We start from the raw sequence: 19,928 nt of genomic DNA, 5'->3' as shown, positions 1-19,928 counted from the left end.
GCTTTCGAGGCAGCCCTCTTCATCAGACCTTAATAAAAAATGCAAGAACACAAGGTTTAAATAAAACAAATAGCCAATGAAAACACATCTAAGAGGTCAGTGTGGTAAACCCCTTTTTTTCAAAAGAGGTTTTAAAGAGACGGCACTATTAAGGCCACATGCCAAATAAGCCTTAAAGTCCACAATCCATCTCAGTTCAATATATTCCGTCTCATTATTAACATCACCTTCTCTCAAACTTTCATTTATCTTTTTGTAAAACCAAGAATTTGAAGCCATGTTGCATGGATAAGTACCTTTGAAACAGAGACTATGTTATAAGCACAATAGTACATGTGAGAGATTTGCTTCACAATGCAAAGGTACTTATCCATGCAGAGCCTGTAATGTTTGTAGTAGTATTTGGTCTACCTGTATGGTTATGCACCCGGTACACTTGAAGCCCATAGAATTTTCTTTTTATGCGGACTGTTCTACAAAGAATATTGTCTATCTGGCTAAGAGTAACCTATGTAGTCCATTCTATACTGGTAAAATGAATTAATTGTATGTTGAAGGAGAGAGTGATGGAACATCTCAATGACATTCGGAATTACAAATCTACAAATGCACTGGCTAAGCATGTGTCAGATTATGGTGTTCAACATGGCTCAACATGAAGAGGGTTGCCTCGAAAGCACTTACCTATTCTATTTTGTAATAAATTACAAGTGTATTTTATCCTCCAGCCTATATGCCTATCCTTTTTTATTATTGTACTTTTTGGGTTTATTGGTTCCACCAGCTTTCTATTACTTATTATATTAATTTACATATGTTGTCTTCCCCTCACAGGTGGACATGGGGGTCGGGGTCCTTCCCGCCCAGAACCTGATGTCATTGCCTCTGTGGACTCTGATGATGTTGATGGTCAAAGTGAGGCACAGGTGGGGTTGTCAGTGACTGAATCTGTGCCATCGGTTGGCATACCACTGCCGACCACAATGTCCCTGCACACCATCACAATGCCCACACATACCTAGTCCCAAGCAGCCACAGATAATGGATAGTTGGTGGGTGGTGGCATGGAACAGGCTAGTGTGGTGATTATGGCAAGTGTGAGTGTAGACATCAGCTATAGCCAGAGAGCAGAGGAGGTCCCACACAGGCAGAAACTAAAAATGTCAAAACAGGAGGAAAGACTTACAAGATACAAAGAAAAATATAAGGGAAAAGCACAAAATAAGCAATTTATTGATGATCCAAAAATATTTTAAGAGAACTGGGAAATAAGGTAAAAGGAATTGAAAGACCGCCAAAAAAGAGGAAGTAGATACATTTTGGAGAAGTATCTATGAAGATCTTACGAAACATAACAAAGATGCTAAATGGATAGAAGTAAAAGAAAGAATAAGAAGTTTAAAGGTACAGAATATGAAATGGGATGAAATAATATCTAGAGAGATTGAAACAAAGTTGAGAAAAGCCTCTAACTGGAAAGCCCCAGGCCCAGATGCAGTACCTAACTTTTGGCTTAAAGTATTAACTTCTTTGCACAAGGATTTAACCGTGAGTAAGAGCTATTTACATGCGCACCCTGAACACACACCACAACAGGAAACAACAGGAAAAACAATGCTCTTACTTAAGAGTGAGCCTGGAAGCTACCCTAAAAATTATAGACCAGTAACTTGTCTTCCAACAATGTATAAACCATAAATGGGAATTGACGCTGACAGAGTTTATAGTCATTTAGAAGAAAATTCAATTATGGCAATAGAACAAAAGGGCAATAAAAGAAAGTCATATGGAACAAAGGCTCATTTGTTGTTAAACAAAATTATATTGGTGAACTGTAAGAAGGGGAAGAATCTAAGTATGGCATGGATTGACTACAAAAAAGCATTTGATAGTATCCCACATTCATGGATAAAAGAGTACTTAAAGATGCATAAGATACACCCTACACTGATTGACTACATTACAGTAACCATGAAACAGTGGCAGACCACTTTGCAATTAAGCCATGATAAAGGACAGATTATTATCCCAGGGATAAAAACTGAAAGGGGGATATTCCAGGGTGACTCTTTGTCACTATTGCTATTCTGCCTTGCAATTAATTCATTAAGCTGTTTACTTAACAGCTTAGGCCATGGCTACAATTTGGCTCATAGAAAACAACAAAGTCTAATGACTTGCCATCTTCCCTTTGTCGATGATTTAAAACTGTATAGCTCATCAGATGAGGAACTGAAAGCACAGCTGCAGGTTCTGAAAATGTTTTCAGATGACATTGGAATGCCATTTGGTCTTGATAAATGTGCAAAAGCAACCTTTAAAAAAGGAAAACTCCAGCACCAGGAAAACATCAGTTTGGGACAAGAATGTGATATAAAAGAACTTGAGCAAGATGGAGTGTATAAATACTTGGGAATTGATGAAGGATCAGCAATAAAACACGAACAAATGCAAATAAAACTTAGTAAGGAGTACTTTAGAAGACTTTAATTAATCCTGAAAACAGCCTTGACATCTAGGAACAAGATCCAAGCTATAAATCAATTTGCTCTTCCTGTCCTAACTTATAGTTTTGCAGTGACTGACTGGCCCCAAAAAGTGTTGGATAGACTGGATATTAAAACAAGAAGGATACTTCATGCTTACCAAATGATTTATAAAAATAAGTTTATACCAAGATTATATATTCCCCATTCCAAAGGAAGGATGGGCCTCCTTGAAATTGATAACATGTATAGATCTGCAATCGTGTGACTCCAGACATTTTTATTGACCTCACAAGATCCAAATGTAGTGAAAGTTTTGAAACATGAGGAGAATAAATCTAACATGACATCTCTGCTTAATTTAGCAGAAGCATATCAGTGTCAAGCAGGAATGGAAATCAAACCAGAAGCAGATAAACTGAATGTGCCAAAAAGCAAAAGAAAGAATGTAAGGTGAAGAACCAGATGAGAATGCAAGAAATGTGGAAAAAACATAAATATAGTTGCAAGTATAGAAAACTTCTGGAAAAGCCTGATGTTTATCAAGAATGAATGCAGGAATGGTTAAGGAGAGGAGAATTCAAACCAAGAAATGAAAGGTTAATATTGGCAGCCCAAGATAGTGGGCTACATACATGCTGGTTTACAAAGTCCAATGAACATGTGGGAGAAACAGACATATGTAGGTTTTGTAAAACCGAATTGGAAACAGTCACACACCTTGTTGCTGGTTGTGATGCACTAATGGCAGAGGGACTGTATACTGAAAGGCATAATAATGTGATGAGACTGCTACACTGGAGATTGTGCAAACATTATGGTATTGAACTGGTTGAAAAACACTGGAAACATGAGCCACAAAGAATCATAGAAAATGAGGAAGTTTATATCACATGGGATCACCCAATACCAACAGTTCAAAAGACAGATGCTAGAAAACTGGATATAGTGGTCCAAGAAAAGAAGACAAAAGTAGCACTGATCATTGAAATTGCCACACCCAGTAACTACAGTATTTTGCATACAGAGAGACACAAAGTCATAAAATACCTGGATCTGCAGGCAGAAATGTGAGCCATGTGGAAGAAAGATACACAGACAGTTCCAATAGTAATAGGAGCAACGGGGCTTATAAAAAAGAATTTACAATCGTATTTAGATATGTTACCAGTTCATGTAACACCATACGAATTGCAGAAGGAGTCATTACTGGGCACATAGCAGGTGCTGCGAAGAGCACTTTGGGCTGACATCAAAGAGTGAAACAATACTAATTTCATGAACTTTAATTGTACTTTGACTTAGGAATGGGGTCCATTCCCATCATGGTATTAGAAACCCAAAGGACTTGGAGAAATTAAAATCCACAGATGGAAAGGGGTACTCGAAGGAGGACTGCTGCCCATTAAGCCCCTGTTGCAAGTGCCAGGACAGGTGTCACCAGATGCATGTTTTGGACCATCATGGAGGCACAGGCATTTACTGAAAGCAACAACAGACAGATACTCTGGGTGTTGGATGCAACTCTTCCTGCCATGTGTGATAACCTCCATGACCTTGCTGAGGCCAGACATTACTATGCTGAGGTCATGGCTAGATGGTGGGGTGAGATGTTGGCAGTCCTTGACCGTGGAATGTCTGAGCTGGAGTGCGTGGTGGGAGATGGGCGTTGGCCACGTGGACGTAGGTCAGCACCAACATCAGCTGAGGGTCCACTGGGCCATGCACATTCACACTCCTGTAGTGGCAGTACCACCAGCACTACCGAAGGAGGGGTGCTGTCCACACCAAAATGGAGTAGGCCATGGGCACATGGTCCTGGCTGGTCCCATCAGGGACATGGATCCAGCAGACAGCACTCACCATTGAGGAGTAGTACTGCATCTGGCCTTGGACCTGGTGGTGCCAATGAGACCCCTGGTAGGGCCAGTTCCCATGTCCATGACCAGAGATGGTGAACTGTACACCCTGCCATGTATGGTCCACAGCTGTCCAACATACCCCTGTGTAGGGCTGCCACATGGTGTGACTGTGAGCATACAAACACACACACATCTCAGTCACAAGTATGTCACCACCTGACACACACAGCCCCTATGCACAGCCCATTTCAAGAACACCCCTCCAAACACACACATTATGTCAACCGTATGGACCAGCCTAGAATTCTGGCAAACCCACACCACACCCTGTGCATATGATGATACCTGTGCCACATCCCTGTCATCCATACCATCAATGCAGCGACATGCTAATATGGGTCTGATGCACAGGGTGAATATAGAACAGTGTAGCTATGTAATGCTGTGTAAGGTGCTGTCTGCTGGCATTTGTTATGGGCACACATCAAAGTGTATGTACCTGTTTAGCCATGATGCATTATTGGCGTTAGTATTGCTGACTGAATGTAGTCTCACATGCTGTATTCTGTTTGTGTTCCAGATGTCTGTGTGTCTGCATCACCAACGAGGAGTATGGCAGAGTGGAAACACATTGACCGTTTCATAGCCAAGGTACAGTTGTATATGTATATGTTTATCAGGTGTGTATGCATGCAACAGTGTGTGAGGGACACAACTGGCAGACAGTGTGGCCTTGCATACATACTCCTTGTCACAGACAACTAGCCTTCATACATGTCAACTCAGTGTTCTGTAGCACCACAGGCTCATACATACAGAGGAGGTTACTCGAGAACTGGCACTAGGTCCCTCAAAGGCCTAGCCATGACTTTAACCCCAACTGATTCGCCCATCTTGTGGGCACACATTAGTCACAGGGCCTTCTCATGTCTACATATTGCACACACACATAGGCAACACACAATGTGTGTGTGACATTATCAGTTGTGAAGTGGTGGAAACAAGTTGTAGTAATGTGAAAGCTGGCAGCACATAGCATGCCCACAGCAAATGTAACACACAGGATGTCCTCTGGTATGCTAGTATGACACCCTCTTTGTGTGACATTACCTTCATTTACAGCATTTCCCATGACATTATGATGCTTCTGATGTGTAATCACTTCTCTATGCAATCAGTACAGAACTGTATGACATGTTTCATCTTCTACAGTTCTGGGACCTCTTAACTGTTGCAGTTGTCATCACAGGCTACAGCTTGCCAAACATGGACTGCAACCTGCAGGGTGATTCAGATATACCTCTCAACTGTACAGTTTACATAGACTTTCCTGATGCATGCCACAAATCAGTGGTCCATTTCCTCATACACCTGTGTCTGTCTGGTAAATCACTGCCAAACCATTGTGGGCTGCAGTCATAACATAATGGCACACATTATGAGTTGCACACATCATAACTTTCAGACCGTATATGCTAAGGCAAACCCTGTTATTCTATCACCGTTATATGTTTGTAAGAGTAATATTTGACAGGTGTCCCTATTATGTGGCCTTTGTCACTCCATTATATATGGCTTTGTAAACACTCCTTGCTCTAACAGCTTGAGAAGTATGGGTACAGATGGTGGCCAAACCACTGATCTCTGTATATGTGTGCAGATTGTCCTGATCTCTGACACATGATGTCTTTACATTGGTCGTGAACATGTGGTTTCCTGGCCAACATCTGGTAAAACCATTACAGACTGACATTGTAGATTAATGAGAGCTATTGTCATGTAACAACACATACCCTTTGGAAGGTACATTCCATTGCATGACCTGTTCTACTTTGCATTTCCCATGTGTGTCACAGCAATTTGTGATGGGTGTTCCCAATGTTTGCAGTTTGCCCCAGCTTCCAATATGGCTTTCACCTGATGTCTGTCTGTGAGTGTTTAGGAGGCATGTTGGTGGCTGTAACACAGATAGACTGCTGCAAGGTGATGTGATACAATGACAGAGTAACAGACTGTCTATCAGCATGAAGTGTCAGACAGGTATGAGGTCTGCTGCTGCTATTTCTGTCACTACAGTGACTATGACATTCTGGCAATGTGTTCCATAAATGCCCATTGCTAGGGGACACCGGAAACATATAGGTTGCAAACATCTGGATATTCCATATACATATGTACAGATGGCTGGTATGACCTGTACAGTTTAACATGGTGCATGTACAGCAGATGCCATTAACTGGCTCTGTAAAGTAATGCCACAGTGAGAAAGTCAACAGGACTTAAAATGGTAAAACCAACACACACTCAACACCCACAGGGTATATGCTCTCTCTCTCTCTCACACACACACACACACACACACACACACACACACACACACACACACACACACACACACACACACACACACTCACAGTACTATAGTTGCCAGTATTGAGATTAGAACCCCTGCCTATCTAATTACTTGTACTGTAGTATTACACAGTTATTGCATGCGGCACAGAGCTTATAGGATTGAGGAGGGTATACAGGTACTTCTATGGTGGATGACAGCAGCCCTTGTAAAGTGAACAATGGTAAGTGTACTGGGTGGAACACACCTCAAAATGGTAAAACCCACACTCCCAGAGGATATGGTCTCACCCAAACTCACACACATCATATCACAGTTTCTAGTATTGAATATAGAACCCCTACTTATCTAGTTATTGGTGTTACAGTGTTATGCAGTTATCACATGCGCCACGGAGCTTATAGGGTAAAGAGTGTCCCAAGGTACCTGTAAAGAGAATAACATCGCCAGCACTTCTAAAGTATGGCAATGAGAGGTGTACTGTGTAAGACAGGACTCAAAATACTTTAACCTACAAGTATACACACTTACAAACACTAATACACACACACACACACACACACACACACACACACACACACACACTTTTGTCAGAAATGAGATTAGAACCCCTGCCTATCTTGTTATTTATTCTATACTATTACATAGTTATTGCAAGTGCCATGGAACGTACAAGGCTGAAGGATGTCTACAGGTACTTCTAAGGTGGATGACATCAGTGGGCCTTGTAAAGCAGCCAGTGGGACCTGTACTTGGTGGAACACCAATGAAAACTGTAAACACCCCCCAGTGGATATGGTTCTCACCCAAACACACACACAGGGGATTCTGTTGTTGCACATGCACACATGCATGCACATGCGTGCACACACAAACACACACACACACACACACACACACACACACACACACACACACACACACACACACACACACACACACACTTGCTAGTATTGGGTTTAGAACCCCTACCTATTTAGTTATTGGTACTACAGTGTTATACAGTTATCACACGCTCCATGGAGCTTATAGAGTGAAGAGTGTCCCAAGGTACCTGTAAAGTGAATAACATCACCAGCCCTTGTAAAGTATGGCAATGGGAGGTGTACTGGGTGAGAGAAGCCTCAAAATACTTTAACCTACAAGTATACACACTTACAAACACTAATACACACACACACACACACACACACACACACACACACACACACACACACACACACACACACACACACACACACACACACACACACACACACACACACACACACACACACACACACACACACACACACACACACACAGGCAGGTGATGTGATATTACAACCCATATCTCAGTAGTGTTACACAATGGAGCTCACCTTCATGCTGGCACATGCGATTGGTAAAAACTGGTATGCAACTCTCCACAGCAGGGCATCACTCTATGCCTTTCAGGGTATGCCTGTCTATGCCTCACTCTGTGTGTGTGTCTCCCTGTGTCTCTCTCTCTATCACTATCTGTCTTTCTCTTCTCTATGTCTATGTGTGTGTATGCTTGAGATATTGTCATATGTTGCCCATATATATGTCTGTGTATCACACGCAGCAGATGCAGATATATCACATATGGGCCACCTACAGCTTGCTAAGGGTAATCCAGTCTGATGGGTGTGGGTAGTGTCAGTTGGGTGTACATAGCTGTCTGTATGCAAGTACATATTAGCACAATACTGTTATATAGCCTGATGTGGGTTTAGACAAGGGCTGTCATTCTCTAAGTGTAGGAGCATGCCCAGTATAACCTTCTGTAGTAACAGTTGGACTCCATTCCAGAGATAGTTGTACTCTGGTCCAGGGTTTTGTGTGCTAGATCTGGAAATAGCCTGCCACAATGGGGAGACAATGGCCCAAACATAGGGGGATACTGTACATATTGCTCTTATTAATGTGGAATGTTTGCTACTGTAACAGGGTTTGTTTTAGCAGACATTTACTGACATATCTGACGTCTAACACTAGAATGTATTGTGTCATTACCTACTGGCAGAAATCCTCAGATCATCACAGTAATTTAACAGAGTAATACAGGATGTATGATGCACAGACCAATATTATGAGCCAAACAATAGATATTTTTGCACAGTCTGGCCAGTTGGGGGCGTGGCTACATCCGATTGACTGATGAAGCTGTGTAAACAGTCCAGCATCTTGCTGATATACTGGCTGGGGATCTCCTGCTTGTGTGGTATTCTTCTTACCTGAAAGGTCATATCCTGGTGTGGGCATATCTCTCAACTGTACATTTTTTTGCAGATTGTCCAGATGTTCATAGTTCATAGTTTAGTACTAAGCTAACTGCCCTTGCGAGCCATTTTAAGCCTAGCCAATTATCCCTTGTGAGACTCAAACCCTGCACCTTGTGTTTGTAAGGCAAATGCCTTAGCCATTAAGCCACCCTCCTGTTTGTCTATTTTTTGTCCATTTGTCATACACTTGTGGTTTTCTGGCAAGTTAGTGGCAAATAATTAAAGACTTGTTGTGTCTTTCGGCGTATCCCAGTTAGGGGTTGCCACAGCAGAACACCGGTCTGCTAATGATTGGTAGTGGATTTTTACGTACCGGGTTACCAGCCCTGACGCACAACCTTCAATGAAGGCAAGCCCATTCACGCATGCCTCCTCACAGAAGATGCTCTAGCTGAGAATCGAACGTGACAACGTCTTGCTGTTAGGCGACAACACTACCGCAGCATCACTACCGCAGAAATAATTAAAGACTAAAGTTGGTAAATAATGACAGACATTTGTATTTCAGACTTCATAACATTCTGCCAAGTCATGCTAAATTCAAAGCCTGTTATTCTACCAACTTTCTAGGTTTGTGAGAGCAATATTTAAAATTTGTCCCTATATTTGGGCCTTTATTCCCCCATTATTTATGGCTTTGTCCAGATTTTTTGCTCCAAGAGGTTGAGAGGTATGCTCCTAGTGTTTAGCAGCATGGTCTTTGATTTGGGGGTTGTTGGGTGTTTTATGTTGGTAGTATGGACTTCATGACTTTCCCTACAAAGGCACTATGGATGAGGCAAGGGCCTTTGCCAGAGTCCTGTAGGCCAAGTGAGACAGATGAAGGCCATCTGTAATACAGCAGTGTGGTCTGTTGATCATATGTTCCCAGGCTGCTAGGCAGTGGATCCCCCCGGGATGACACCAGTAAGTAAGCCATGTGTTACTGACAATCACTTTCTGTTTGTATTGAGCCATCATTCGGGGTGACAGCAGAATGCTGCAGGCTGACTCATGTCTGTCTTCCTATAGTCCAGGAAGGTACATCTGACATTGTTCACACTGCCATGGTCCAGGCCAGAGTGATACCTGTACCTTTTGTGGGGTGACTTGAGTGCATGTGTGATATGGCAGATTATGGCACCTGACAAATATGTAGCCATGACTTTCTCCTTATCCTGCCTGGTGGGTAGCACGTCTGTGTGTCTCACAGTGGAGTCTTCTATGAGTAATATGGTGAGTGTATGGTAAGGCCTTAGTGTTTGCAAGATCCTGGTGTGTGGAATATGCATGGTCTGTGGTGTCTAGGTTTGTGGAGTTCTCATGTGTTTTGCCTCTAAGGTGTCCTTTGTTTGGGTTTTTGTTTGTTGTGGACCTCCATTTATGTGGGTGTGTGTTGTGTATTTGCAGGTGATGTTTACTGACCCCATACACTGCAGGGCACCTGTGTTACTGTACAATTTGTTCTGGTGTGCACATTCTCCATTTGTCTGGCCAGTGGTTCCCCTTCCCCTTATGTGTGTCACTTTCTCCTTCTGTAGTCCAGTCATGGGCTTTGGCCACAGTGGCTGATGTTATGTATTTGTACTTCTGGTGTGAGCGGGTAAATGCCACAACATCACACACAAGGTTATGGACTTCACACCTCAGAGTGTACCCATTTAGCAGTTTGTCCATCATTGCACCACTACATCTGCTGTGGCAGTTGTGAGGTTTGTGTTGCCAAGTTATGATGAGGCTACATGTCAGCCTAGCTGTCAAACCATCACAGACTGACAGCTGAACAGGCCCATATATGTCAGTCAGACAAAGGCCCACACATGGGGACAGGGTGTTAATACTGTTCTGCCAAACATAGACAGTTGGGAGACCAGTTTGGTATTTGCCTGCTTTCTGTTATGGGTGTGATGCCTGCTTCTCCACTGTCTGCCATTGATGTTTTGACATGAACCTTTCTTGTTTTGCAAATAGTTGGCTGGCAAATGCAAGTGTTAGGACAAGCAGAATGGATATACAAGGCATACTTGTGCCCCTTCTGTGACAACCTGTCATTCCAGGGGTATGGATATTGGCCAGTGACATGTTGTCAGTGCTGACATAGTGAGGTGGCAGCCGTTTATGACCTGTCAGTACTCTGATCTACAGGTATCTGCTGTCCTACTAGGCATCATGCCTCTCAACTTCTTAGAGCAAGACATCTGGACAAAGCCATAAGTACGTGGGGGACAAAGGCCTAAATATAGGGACCATCTTTAACTACTAGCCTTACAAACCTAGATAGGTGATACAATAACAGGTTTTGTACTATCATGTATTTTTCTATAGTGTATGAAGTTTGACATTATAATGTGTCATTATTTTCTAACTTTTGTCTTTCATGATTTGCCAATGATTTGCCAGAAAACCACAGTTTCATGATAAACAGACCGACAATAGGATGCAAACCTCTGGGGATTCTTAAAAATGTCTGTACAACTGAGAGGTGTGGTGGGCACTGTGTAGGTTACTCCAAGCTGTGTACTGTCCATATGTCTGGCCCCCTGTCCATGACCTGTCCAGCTTTTCTGCAGTAACAGATAGTGACATCTGGACAGTGTGTACCACTCCTACCGTAGGTGTAGCTGACATGCAAAATAATTGGCACTACAGTTCTTGGAACATGGATCCTGTCAACCACAATACTGTACCTAGGCCACTATGACACAACAGCCAGGAGTAAGTGCTGGCCACATCCTGATAATATTACCCATGCATATACATAGCTCATTGATCCCTGCATATTGTGGACATGCAACAAGTTATCAAGTTGATTGGGACAGCCCTGGCAATGTGTGCTCTGCTGCTATTACCCTACAAAAATAAATGTTACTACATTTCTATGGGAACATGTGTGTCTGTTGGGGGCACACCTGTCAACTGTACACATTTGCACAGACTGCTGATGCTGGCTTTACATTTTGGTTCCATTTAGCATAGCATTGTGCCTATTCTGGTGAATGGAGGCATACCACTAAAGTCCACAAGTCAGGTTGTATTGGCAGACATTTCGGTTTCAGACTTCCTACCCTTCAGAGCCTTAATGCAATTGCAAGACCTGCTGTGATATCACTGTGTAAGTCTGTAGGGGAGTATTTCATCATTGTCCCCATTTGTGGGCCTTTGCCAGACATTTCTTTATGGTTTTCTAAAGATGACTTGCTGAGTGAGGCTGAGGGGTGAGTATGGGACACCCACATTGACATCCATGCATGTAACCTATGACCCACCAGTTGGTTAGACCCCACATATACTGCAGTGAGATTTGTCACCTTGGGGACTACTGCATAGTCTAGGGAAGGCAGTCTTGGGCAGACATTTCCTGCTGTCACACATAGCTGTTGGTTGTCTGCTGCTATCCCAGTAGGCCATCCCATTCTCATGCCTGCATGCAGTAATTCCATAGATATGCTACGAGAACATAGTATGCCATTAATTTATTATTAAAAAGACTGACTTACCTTGTACCTGCAGTTGTGAGGACAGTGCTTGAGGGCTGCCTATGTCAGATGCATGAAGTACACAGCCTATACATGGTGAGGTACATGTAGTGTGATGTGTGTGGCATCCATTTTACTGTGTGTGCGAGTGGGAGAGTGGTGTCAGTCCCTGGGTCTCTACAATGACAGAGTGTGTGTGTGCTACGCATTATTCTTTGTCAAGGCCTGGACATACTGGGCATGCATCCATCTGCTTACAGGTGCAGGCTCAGGGGATTCCTCCTCCAAGTCCCTTTGTGCCTGTGGGGACCTTGGCAATGGTGGGGGGCGGTGTGGTCCTTTCCTGTGCTGATCTTACCACAGAGCTGTTTCCACAAGATCATATTGTGTAACATGACACAGACTATGAACATGTGTGCACATGTGGCTGGAGAGTACTGTAGGGCTCCACCAAATATATCAAGGCAGCAGAATCGTGACTTGATCATCTCAAACACATGCTCTATAATGATCCTGGTTTGTGATTGTGCCTCATTATGGTGTTCATCAGTGTGTGTGTGACATATACTTAAAATATGTGGGGGCTACGCCCCTCACACCCTGATGTGGGGGGCAGTGCCCCCCACACCCTCCTTTACTATATATACTAACTCCAGGGTCACACTACAGTGGGGAAAAGGCCATATATAACTTTCAGTGAAATGTGTTTTAGTGAATTGAGTTTTCAGTGAATTGTGCTTTCAGTGATTTCTGTTCAGTCATTTGAGTTTCAGTGAAATGTGCATTCAGTGAAATGTCCTAGACCCATATATATATATATATATATATATATATATATATATATATATATATATATATATATATATGGGTCCATGTGAGATGGACGAAAGCTCAGTTAACCGACAACCACATCAGTGAGATGACTTCGCCGATAGAATGAATCCCCGACAATGGTAAGTCAATGTATTACAGATCAGAATACATTCCCGTTTCCGTAATACACTGGAAAACTACATTAAAACATGTAGAGCAGGGGGACAAGCCCCCCTGCACCCCCCACCCCCCTACTTAAATATATCAACTACGAGATCGCACTACAGTGAGGGAATGGGACTAACTCCCAGTCTGCACTGCTCACCGTTGTCAGGGATTCGTTCTGTCGGCAAAGTTGTCTCAATGTGGTTGTTGGTTAACTGAGCTTTCGCCCATCTGACATGGACTTATATATATATATATATCTAGGGAATTTGACATAATGATTAAGATATTTACCATACAGACACAAGGTGCAGGGTTTGATTCTCACATGGGTTAATTGGCTAGACTTAAATATATAAACCTGGTTTACCTTACAGACACAAGTTGCAGGGTTTGACTCTTACCTGAGGTAACTGACTATGCTTAAAATGTCCACCACAAAACCAAAAAGTAAACTCAACGCTGCTCCAACAAAATGAAGGCTGTCCAATTGCCAAAATCACGAACTGTCTATTGTATTCTAAGTACGACCACGGAATGGTGAAAGTAAAATAAATATTTCAGCCACAAATCAAAAAGCAATATTATTATAACCACAAGAAAGACCAGTGAAAAACAGCTCTACTTTCCACCAGAATGAATTTATTGATAAAACCTTATAGTGTCATCTCTAGCGCCTCGGCTATTGCCTTTACAGAGTAAAAAACTTATCCATTAATACATCCACATTATATACTCTCTTAACATTTCATGCTCCAATAATTCAATTAAACAATTAAATAAAACTGCTCATAATTACTAATAAAACAATCAACATATAAAACCCTGCCAGTTGCACTCCTTGTTAAGCCCCCTCGGCTGCAAAGTTTCATATTTCATGATAAGAATAGCTTCTTTTTTCTTTAAAATATATTTTAATAAATTTTCATTACCATGCTGGTGTTCTACTTGTTCTAAAACTGTAACTTTCATTTCCTTGATAACCCCCCCATGTACCAAATGAAAATGTTCTGCTACTGGACTCATAATTTTTTTGTTTTTTACATCCCTGATGTGTTCCTTTACCCTTTCTGCTAAACTTCTTTTGGTCTCCCCTATATAATTCTTACCACATGAGCATTTAATCAAATAAATTACACCCCTGCTCAAACAGGAATATACTCCCATGGTGTTAAAACTTTTATCACCTATTTTTACTGCCTCATTTGTTATATACTGGCATACTGAACATTTTCCACAAGGAAATGTTCCCTTTTTAGTAATGACATTTCCTATTTTTGGTTTGTTTTGACTCTTACCTGAGGTAACTGACTAGGCTTAAAATGTCCACCACAAAACCAAAACCAAAAAGTAAACTCAACGCTGCTCCGACACAATGAAGGCTCTCCAATTGCCAAAATCATGAACTGTCTATTGTATTCCAAGTACGACCACAGAATGGTGAAAGTAAAATAAATATTTATTTAAACACTTGAAAAGAAAAATTGAATAAAAATCAAATACTGCAACCAATTGATAAGAAAAGTAACGGACTTAGCGCTTTCATCTCAACACTGAGACTTCTTCAGAATCCAGTTACCATATAAATTAACCTTTTCTTTTATAACAATTAATTGTCACTCATTGGTCTAGAAAAGTTGACATCATTAATTATATAATTGTACAATTGATTGACACGCTATACTTTCTTAGTAAGGCTGACTAAACACTCAAAATTACAAAGGAATTAACAGAAAACTACAAGAAACTAAATACTGAGCCATATTGTCGATTCAAAATACTTAATATCACTATAAAATGTTTTGTCATGTAATATAATAACTAAAAAATATATATATATAAGTAAAGAATTCCATGGTCGTACTTGGAATACAATAGACAGTTCGTGATTTTGGCAATTGGACAGCCTTCATTGTGGCGTTGAGTTTACTTTTTAGGCTTAAAATGTCCCACAAGAACAGTTAGCCTAGTATTAATCTACGAACCTATAAACATGCATGAATAATGAGAGACTGTCTAAATCAATGCCCATAAAAACTACTGAAAGTTAAGAATATTGTTAAAATAGCCTGATCCTGTTGGCATATCTGAAAGTTCTTGAAAACAGAAATGTAGCATGCACTCATGGAAAAAACAGCACGTCTTTCGAAATGTTCCTTAAACCTTCTTTAATAACTTAATCTGACATGCATATAATGACCATTGCCTCAGTTGTCAAAACCCTCATTTATATGAAAAAACAACACCTATTAGACATATGTATATGTGGAATTACAACTCCAATAAGTAGTAACAATAGTCTCACTTATAAAAAAGTAATTTATAAGAAATAGTAATGTTAGTATGTAAATAAGCATTGTCACAATATCATGGTCCATTGAAAAAACCTAAAAGGCATCATCTAATCCTGGAGAAAGCAATATCCTTGTCTGAATAATCCGTTAGCTTTATAATTCAAACTTCCATGTACAGGATAAATTTCAGACTTCTGTTAATAGGATGAATATTATCTAGCTTATCATAGTGTTTATCTATCCTCATGAATGTAAAAATGGCAGTTGGAGTATACTGACAGTGTATTAGGGTGGTTTCTGAACAGATCTTACTAATGTACTCACTAATATTTGTGTCTTTTGGCTTTTCCCGGTTAGGGGTCGCAACAGCGGAACTCTGGTCCACTAATGATTGGTAGTTGATTTTTACGTGCCGAGTTACCAGCCCTGACGCACAATCTTCAATGAAGGTACGCCCATTCACGCATGTCTCCACGCAGAAGACGCTCTAGCTGAGAATAGAACCGGACAGCGTCTTACTGTCAGGTGACAATGCTACCGCAGCACCACTAATGTACTCGCCAATACACACTCTAAATGACCTTGATGTCTGGCCAATGTAAAATGAAAGAAAAATGCAATTTACAAGCTAAATAACCCAATTAGTTGCACATGTTATGTGTGCATGCTTATCAAAACAGCTACTGATATTTTAGATAGTAAAACTGTTAGTTTGGATGATGTGCAGAAACATTACACTGGCTGCAAGGAAAGCAACCTCTTAGTGTAGGAGGCTGTGAAAAGAAGTTTGCTGGTCCCTTAACATGCCTGTGCATGCCCAAAATTTGAACTGAGTTCTTTCCCCTGTGGTAAGTGATCTTAACATTATGTGGTAGTGTAGAATTAAGGTAGTAATCTTTGTAGAGTATTTGCCAAAAGGATTGTATCGATTACCTTATCCAGTATACATTACTTCTAATGGTTGTTGTAAATCTAGGTGACAATAATATGTCACAGTTGCCTCCATAATCCCTAGGTCTATATACTATAAGGCTAGAACTAGACATCAAATTCACTTCAGTTTTTACTTTGTCCAAGTTATCAGTAACGCAAGTGGGATATCCAGAGCAAAACCTTTAGTCCTCCCGAACAGGTAACTCTTAGGGGAATGGTGACAAGCATAACATAAAAGATTTTGCCAGTATTCAAACTCTGTAAGGGGGCAATTTGTTCAGACTTGGTGAGCTGTCTGAAGCTTTCTACACTTCCGTTCAGCACATTAAGTCCTGTCAGCCGTGGTTGTTTTGACATTTTTCCATGACCACAACTTAGATGAGAGAGGATGGTTTCATCTGAGCACTATTCTTCTTGTATATAAAAATATAGATATGTATGTAGATTAATTACACTGGTGGGGCCAGTTTAAATTTGGATGACTGCATGAGGGAGGCAAGACAGTTGGTGGGTTAATTTGCTTTACCCCTTCTCTTGTCCCTCTTCATGTTTGAGAATACAGTCAGATGATGCTGAATCCAGCCCAGGTATTAGACACCTCAACAGGCCATGTGTTCACATTGTCCAGTTTTATGCCTCATATTCTTGGTTTACTCTTCACAGAATGTGGGGTTTTGGCAGATCATAGAGGAGTGAGGTAACTGAATGGTGACATTAATTTCAGTTCTGATGTTCTATCCTTGAAAGGCACTGTAATACAAGATTGTCATTATGGCAATTTTTCTAGGGGGGGACCAATAAGTGCAATGGGGGCAATGGTCAAAATCTGTTCTAGATTTGTGTTTTGTCCCACCAATGTTTTGGTTTTGTCCTGATTTGTTGTACTAATGAAGTGAGAGGTGTGCCTGGCTGGGTGAATAAAAATCTGCTTTTCTAATTATTCTTGTATTGTTTGGGCTATCATGGTTGCAGACCTTCACTAGTCAATACTAATGTTAGCTGTTGGGGGTCAGCAATGTGGGTGGAATACTTGCAGTTTTTATTTCACCCAAAGTTTCAGTTCTGGGTGGTTTAAGGGCTGAAGAAAGTATGTAATTAAAACACATAGAGAGAGAAGAGAGAGAGTGAGGGAACAATTAGAAGAGTTTAGTTAACGATGTATACATGCTCAGTATATAGAGTCGTCACAGAGGTAGTACGGCAGTGAGTTTGTCGCTATTGGCTGTGTCGAGCAGGTAACATTGGAAGAGATTTGGTGCCTGCACTGAGAAAGATTTTTCACTGAATTCCCCCTTTTATGGAGATCCAAGAGCCTAGTTCTGTGGTAGACTGAGAGCAAATATATTATATGAAAAGGTTAAAAAATGCATTCGGTTTTATATTATTGTAACTACCACAACTCCCAACCTCCCACGTCCATAATGTAAAAAAATCTCTCAAAATGGGGAACAAATGGTCAAAATATGGAACATTTAATAACAGCTAACTAACAACTTCAACTAGGAAGGTCACAGGATGGTGAAATCGTATTACTGTATTCTTATGAAAGGTTCTTTTGACTAAATATTGGGATTCAGTATTGTATACCATGGATATCAGTTAAATAAAAAATTCTTAACACTGAATGTATAACAGGTTCTTTTTCTGTGGAACAGGGAGGAAGATATAATATTTTCTTGTACTGAGGCACACGAGAGCTACAACTACTGGGTGTTGTTACATTACTCAGTATTAGTGTTATGGAAGGATCTGTTCATAATTGGTCATTGGGACAGCGGGCAGCCATCACTTTAATTAGGGTTATAATATGCTCTAATGTTCCTCACTTTGCTTAATACTGAATGGTGTATTGGGCTCACACTTGATTTTGGTGAGAAATGTTATAGGTTCAATTCTCTGTTTCTCATTCTCCTTTGACATTATGTCAGATACTTTCTCAAATGTTCCTCATTCCCAGAGATGTCTACATTTGGTTCAAAATTTTGCTACTTCTACTGATCCCCAAAACTGATGCTATCAGGAAGAGAGGGGATGAAATAATGGAATAATTACATTTTTAGATACCTTTATATCAGAAATGCGCTATTTCTCTTCACCATTTCTGTCAGTTGGTTAACTTAATAGTGCTAATAATTACCAGGTTTACCTTTTTAACTCTTACTAGTTCAGGAGTTTTCCCTCATTCTGTAGGTAAAAGGTAGACAGATCTTGCAGCAATGTTTATTGCTGGGCTATGACAGAGAGATATTAAGTTGCTTGTTTGCATACCTTTCAGATGAACAGAGTTTCACAGAGCGACCAAGATGTTCTGTTGCATCAGAGTTCAGTTTGTATCTGATTATGTACTTTTGTCGACTTATGTTAGGAAGGCTGTAATATTAGGGTTAGCGTGCTTCTCTGGCATTTAGCAAAAAAGAGTGAGGCTGTGAGGTATAACAAGCTACTGCCTGTGTTCAGAGTTAACCTGGGGAAAATCACTTAACTAGTTAGGGCTTGGCACAGCTGGCAATTGTGACCAGGCATACTATGGGGCTATTGGACTGCCTGCCTAGTAGCTAGTTATAAATGTATGCAGTGGCACAGTATCAGGGATTTGGGTTACCGGACAATGGCAGGCACTAAAACTTCGATGTAATAATTTTAGACAATATATTTTAATGCACACTTGCTGTTAATGACATTTTACAATTATGGGAGCAATGTTTCAATCTTGCAGACTTTTGATTTCCCCTCTCTTTTTGGCACGGTTCAGATTCGTACATTGAGCTCTTGAGAGGTACACTTGTCTCAGCTAATAGCGAATACTCAAAAGAACATTCACAAAACATTAACTTAAAAAGATCAAACAGACAAAACATAAGAGGAAAATGAAAGGCACTGTTTCTGACAAGGGGACAAGCCCCCTGCATCCCCCACACCCACTGTTAATTATTTATTTTATTTATTTATTTATTGCATTTGTTTACCGGAAAAGTTCACTGGGCCTGAAAAGAGCCCATTTTCAGTGGAGGCCCGGGGAGAAAAGCTCCACATTTAATTACACACACAGAATATTTACACAACAATACAGAGTATATAAGACAGTAGTGGCACATTAAAATTATGTAATGAAGGCGTAGAATAATTTTGGTAACGTACAAATTTGATAACAACAGTGAAGAAATGTTTGCTAACATGATTTGAAAAGTGGTTATAGAAGGGTTAAATGTATAAGTAAGATTTGAGCAGTGAGAAGGAATTAGTTTAAAGGTCAAACTGACAGAAGGCTTAGGACATGGA

At 40.8% G+C, this 19,928-nt stretch overlaps 1 protein-coding gene across 1 annotated transcript in view; it reads right to left on the bottom strand.

Moving 5' to 3' along the window:
• LOC122814488 (FK506-binding protein 5-like) overlaps positions 1-18,569 on the bottom strand; it is a 175,903-nt gene extending 157,334 nt beyond the window's left edge. Inside the window, exon 1 of the mRNA XM_044087064.1 lies at positions 18,476-18,569. Coding sequence (XP_043942999.1) covers positions 18,476-18,569 — 94 coding nt within the window. The remainder of the gene's footprint in view (positions 1-18,475) is intronic.
• Between the last annotated feature and the right edge of the window lie 1,359 nt (positions 18,570-19,928).

This window comes from Protopterus annectens, chromosome 10.part0 (assembly GCF_019279795.1).
Source record: "Protopterus annectens isolate FY-2018-M chromosome 10.part0, PAN1.0, whole genome shotgun sequence".
In the NCBI taxonomy this organism is placed as follows: Eukaryota; Metazoa; Chordata; order Ceratodontiformes; family Protopteridae; genus Protopterus; species Protopterus annectens.
This window is presented reverse-complemented; position numbering and strand designations above follow the sequence as displayed.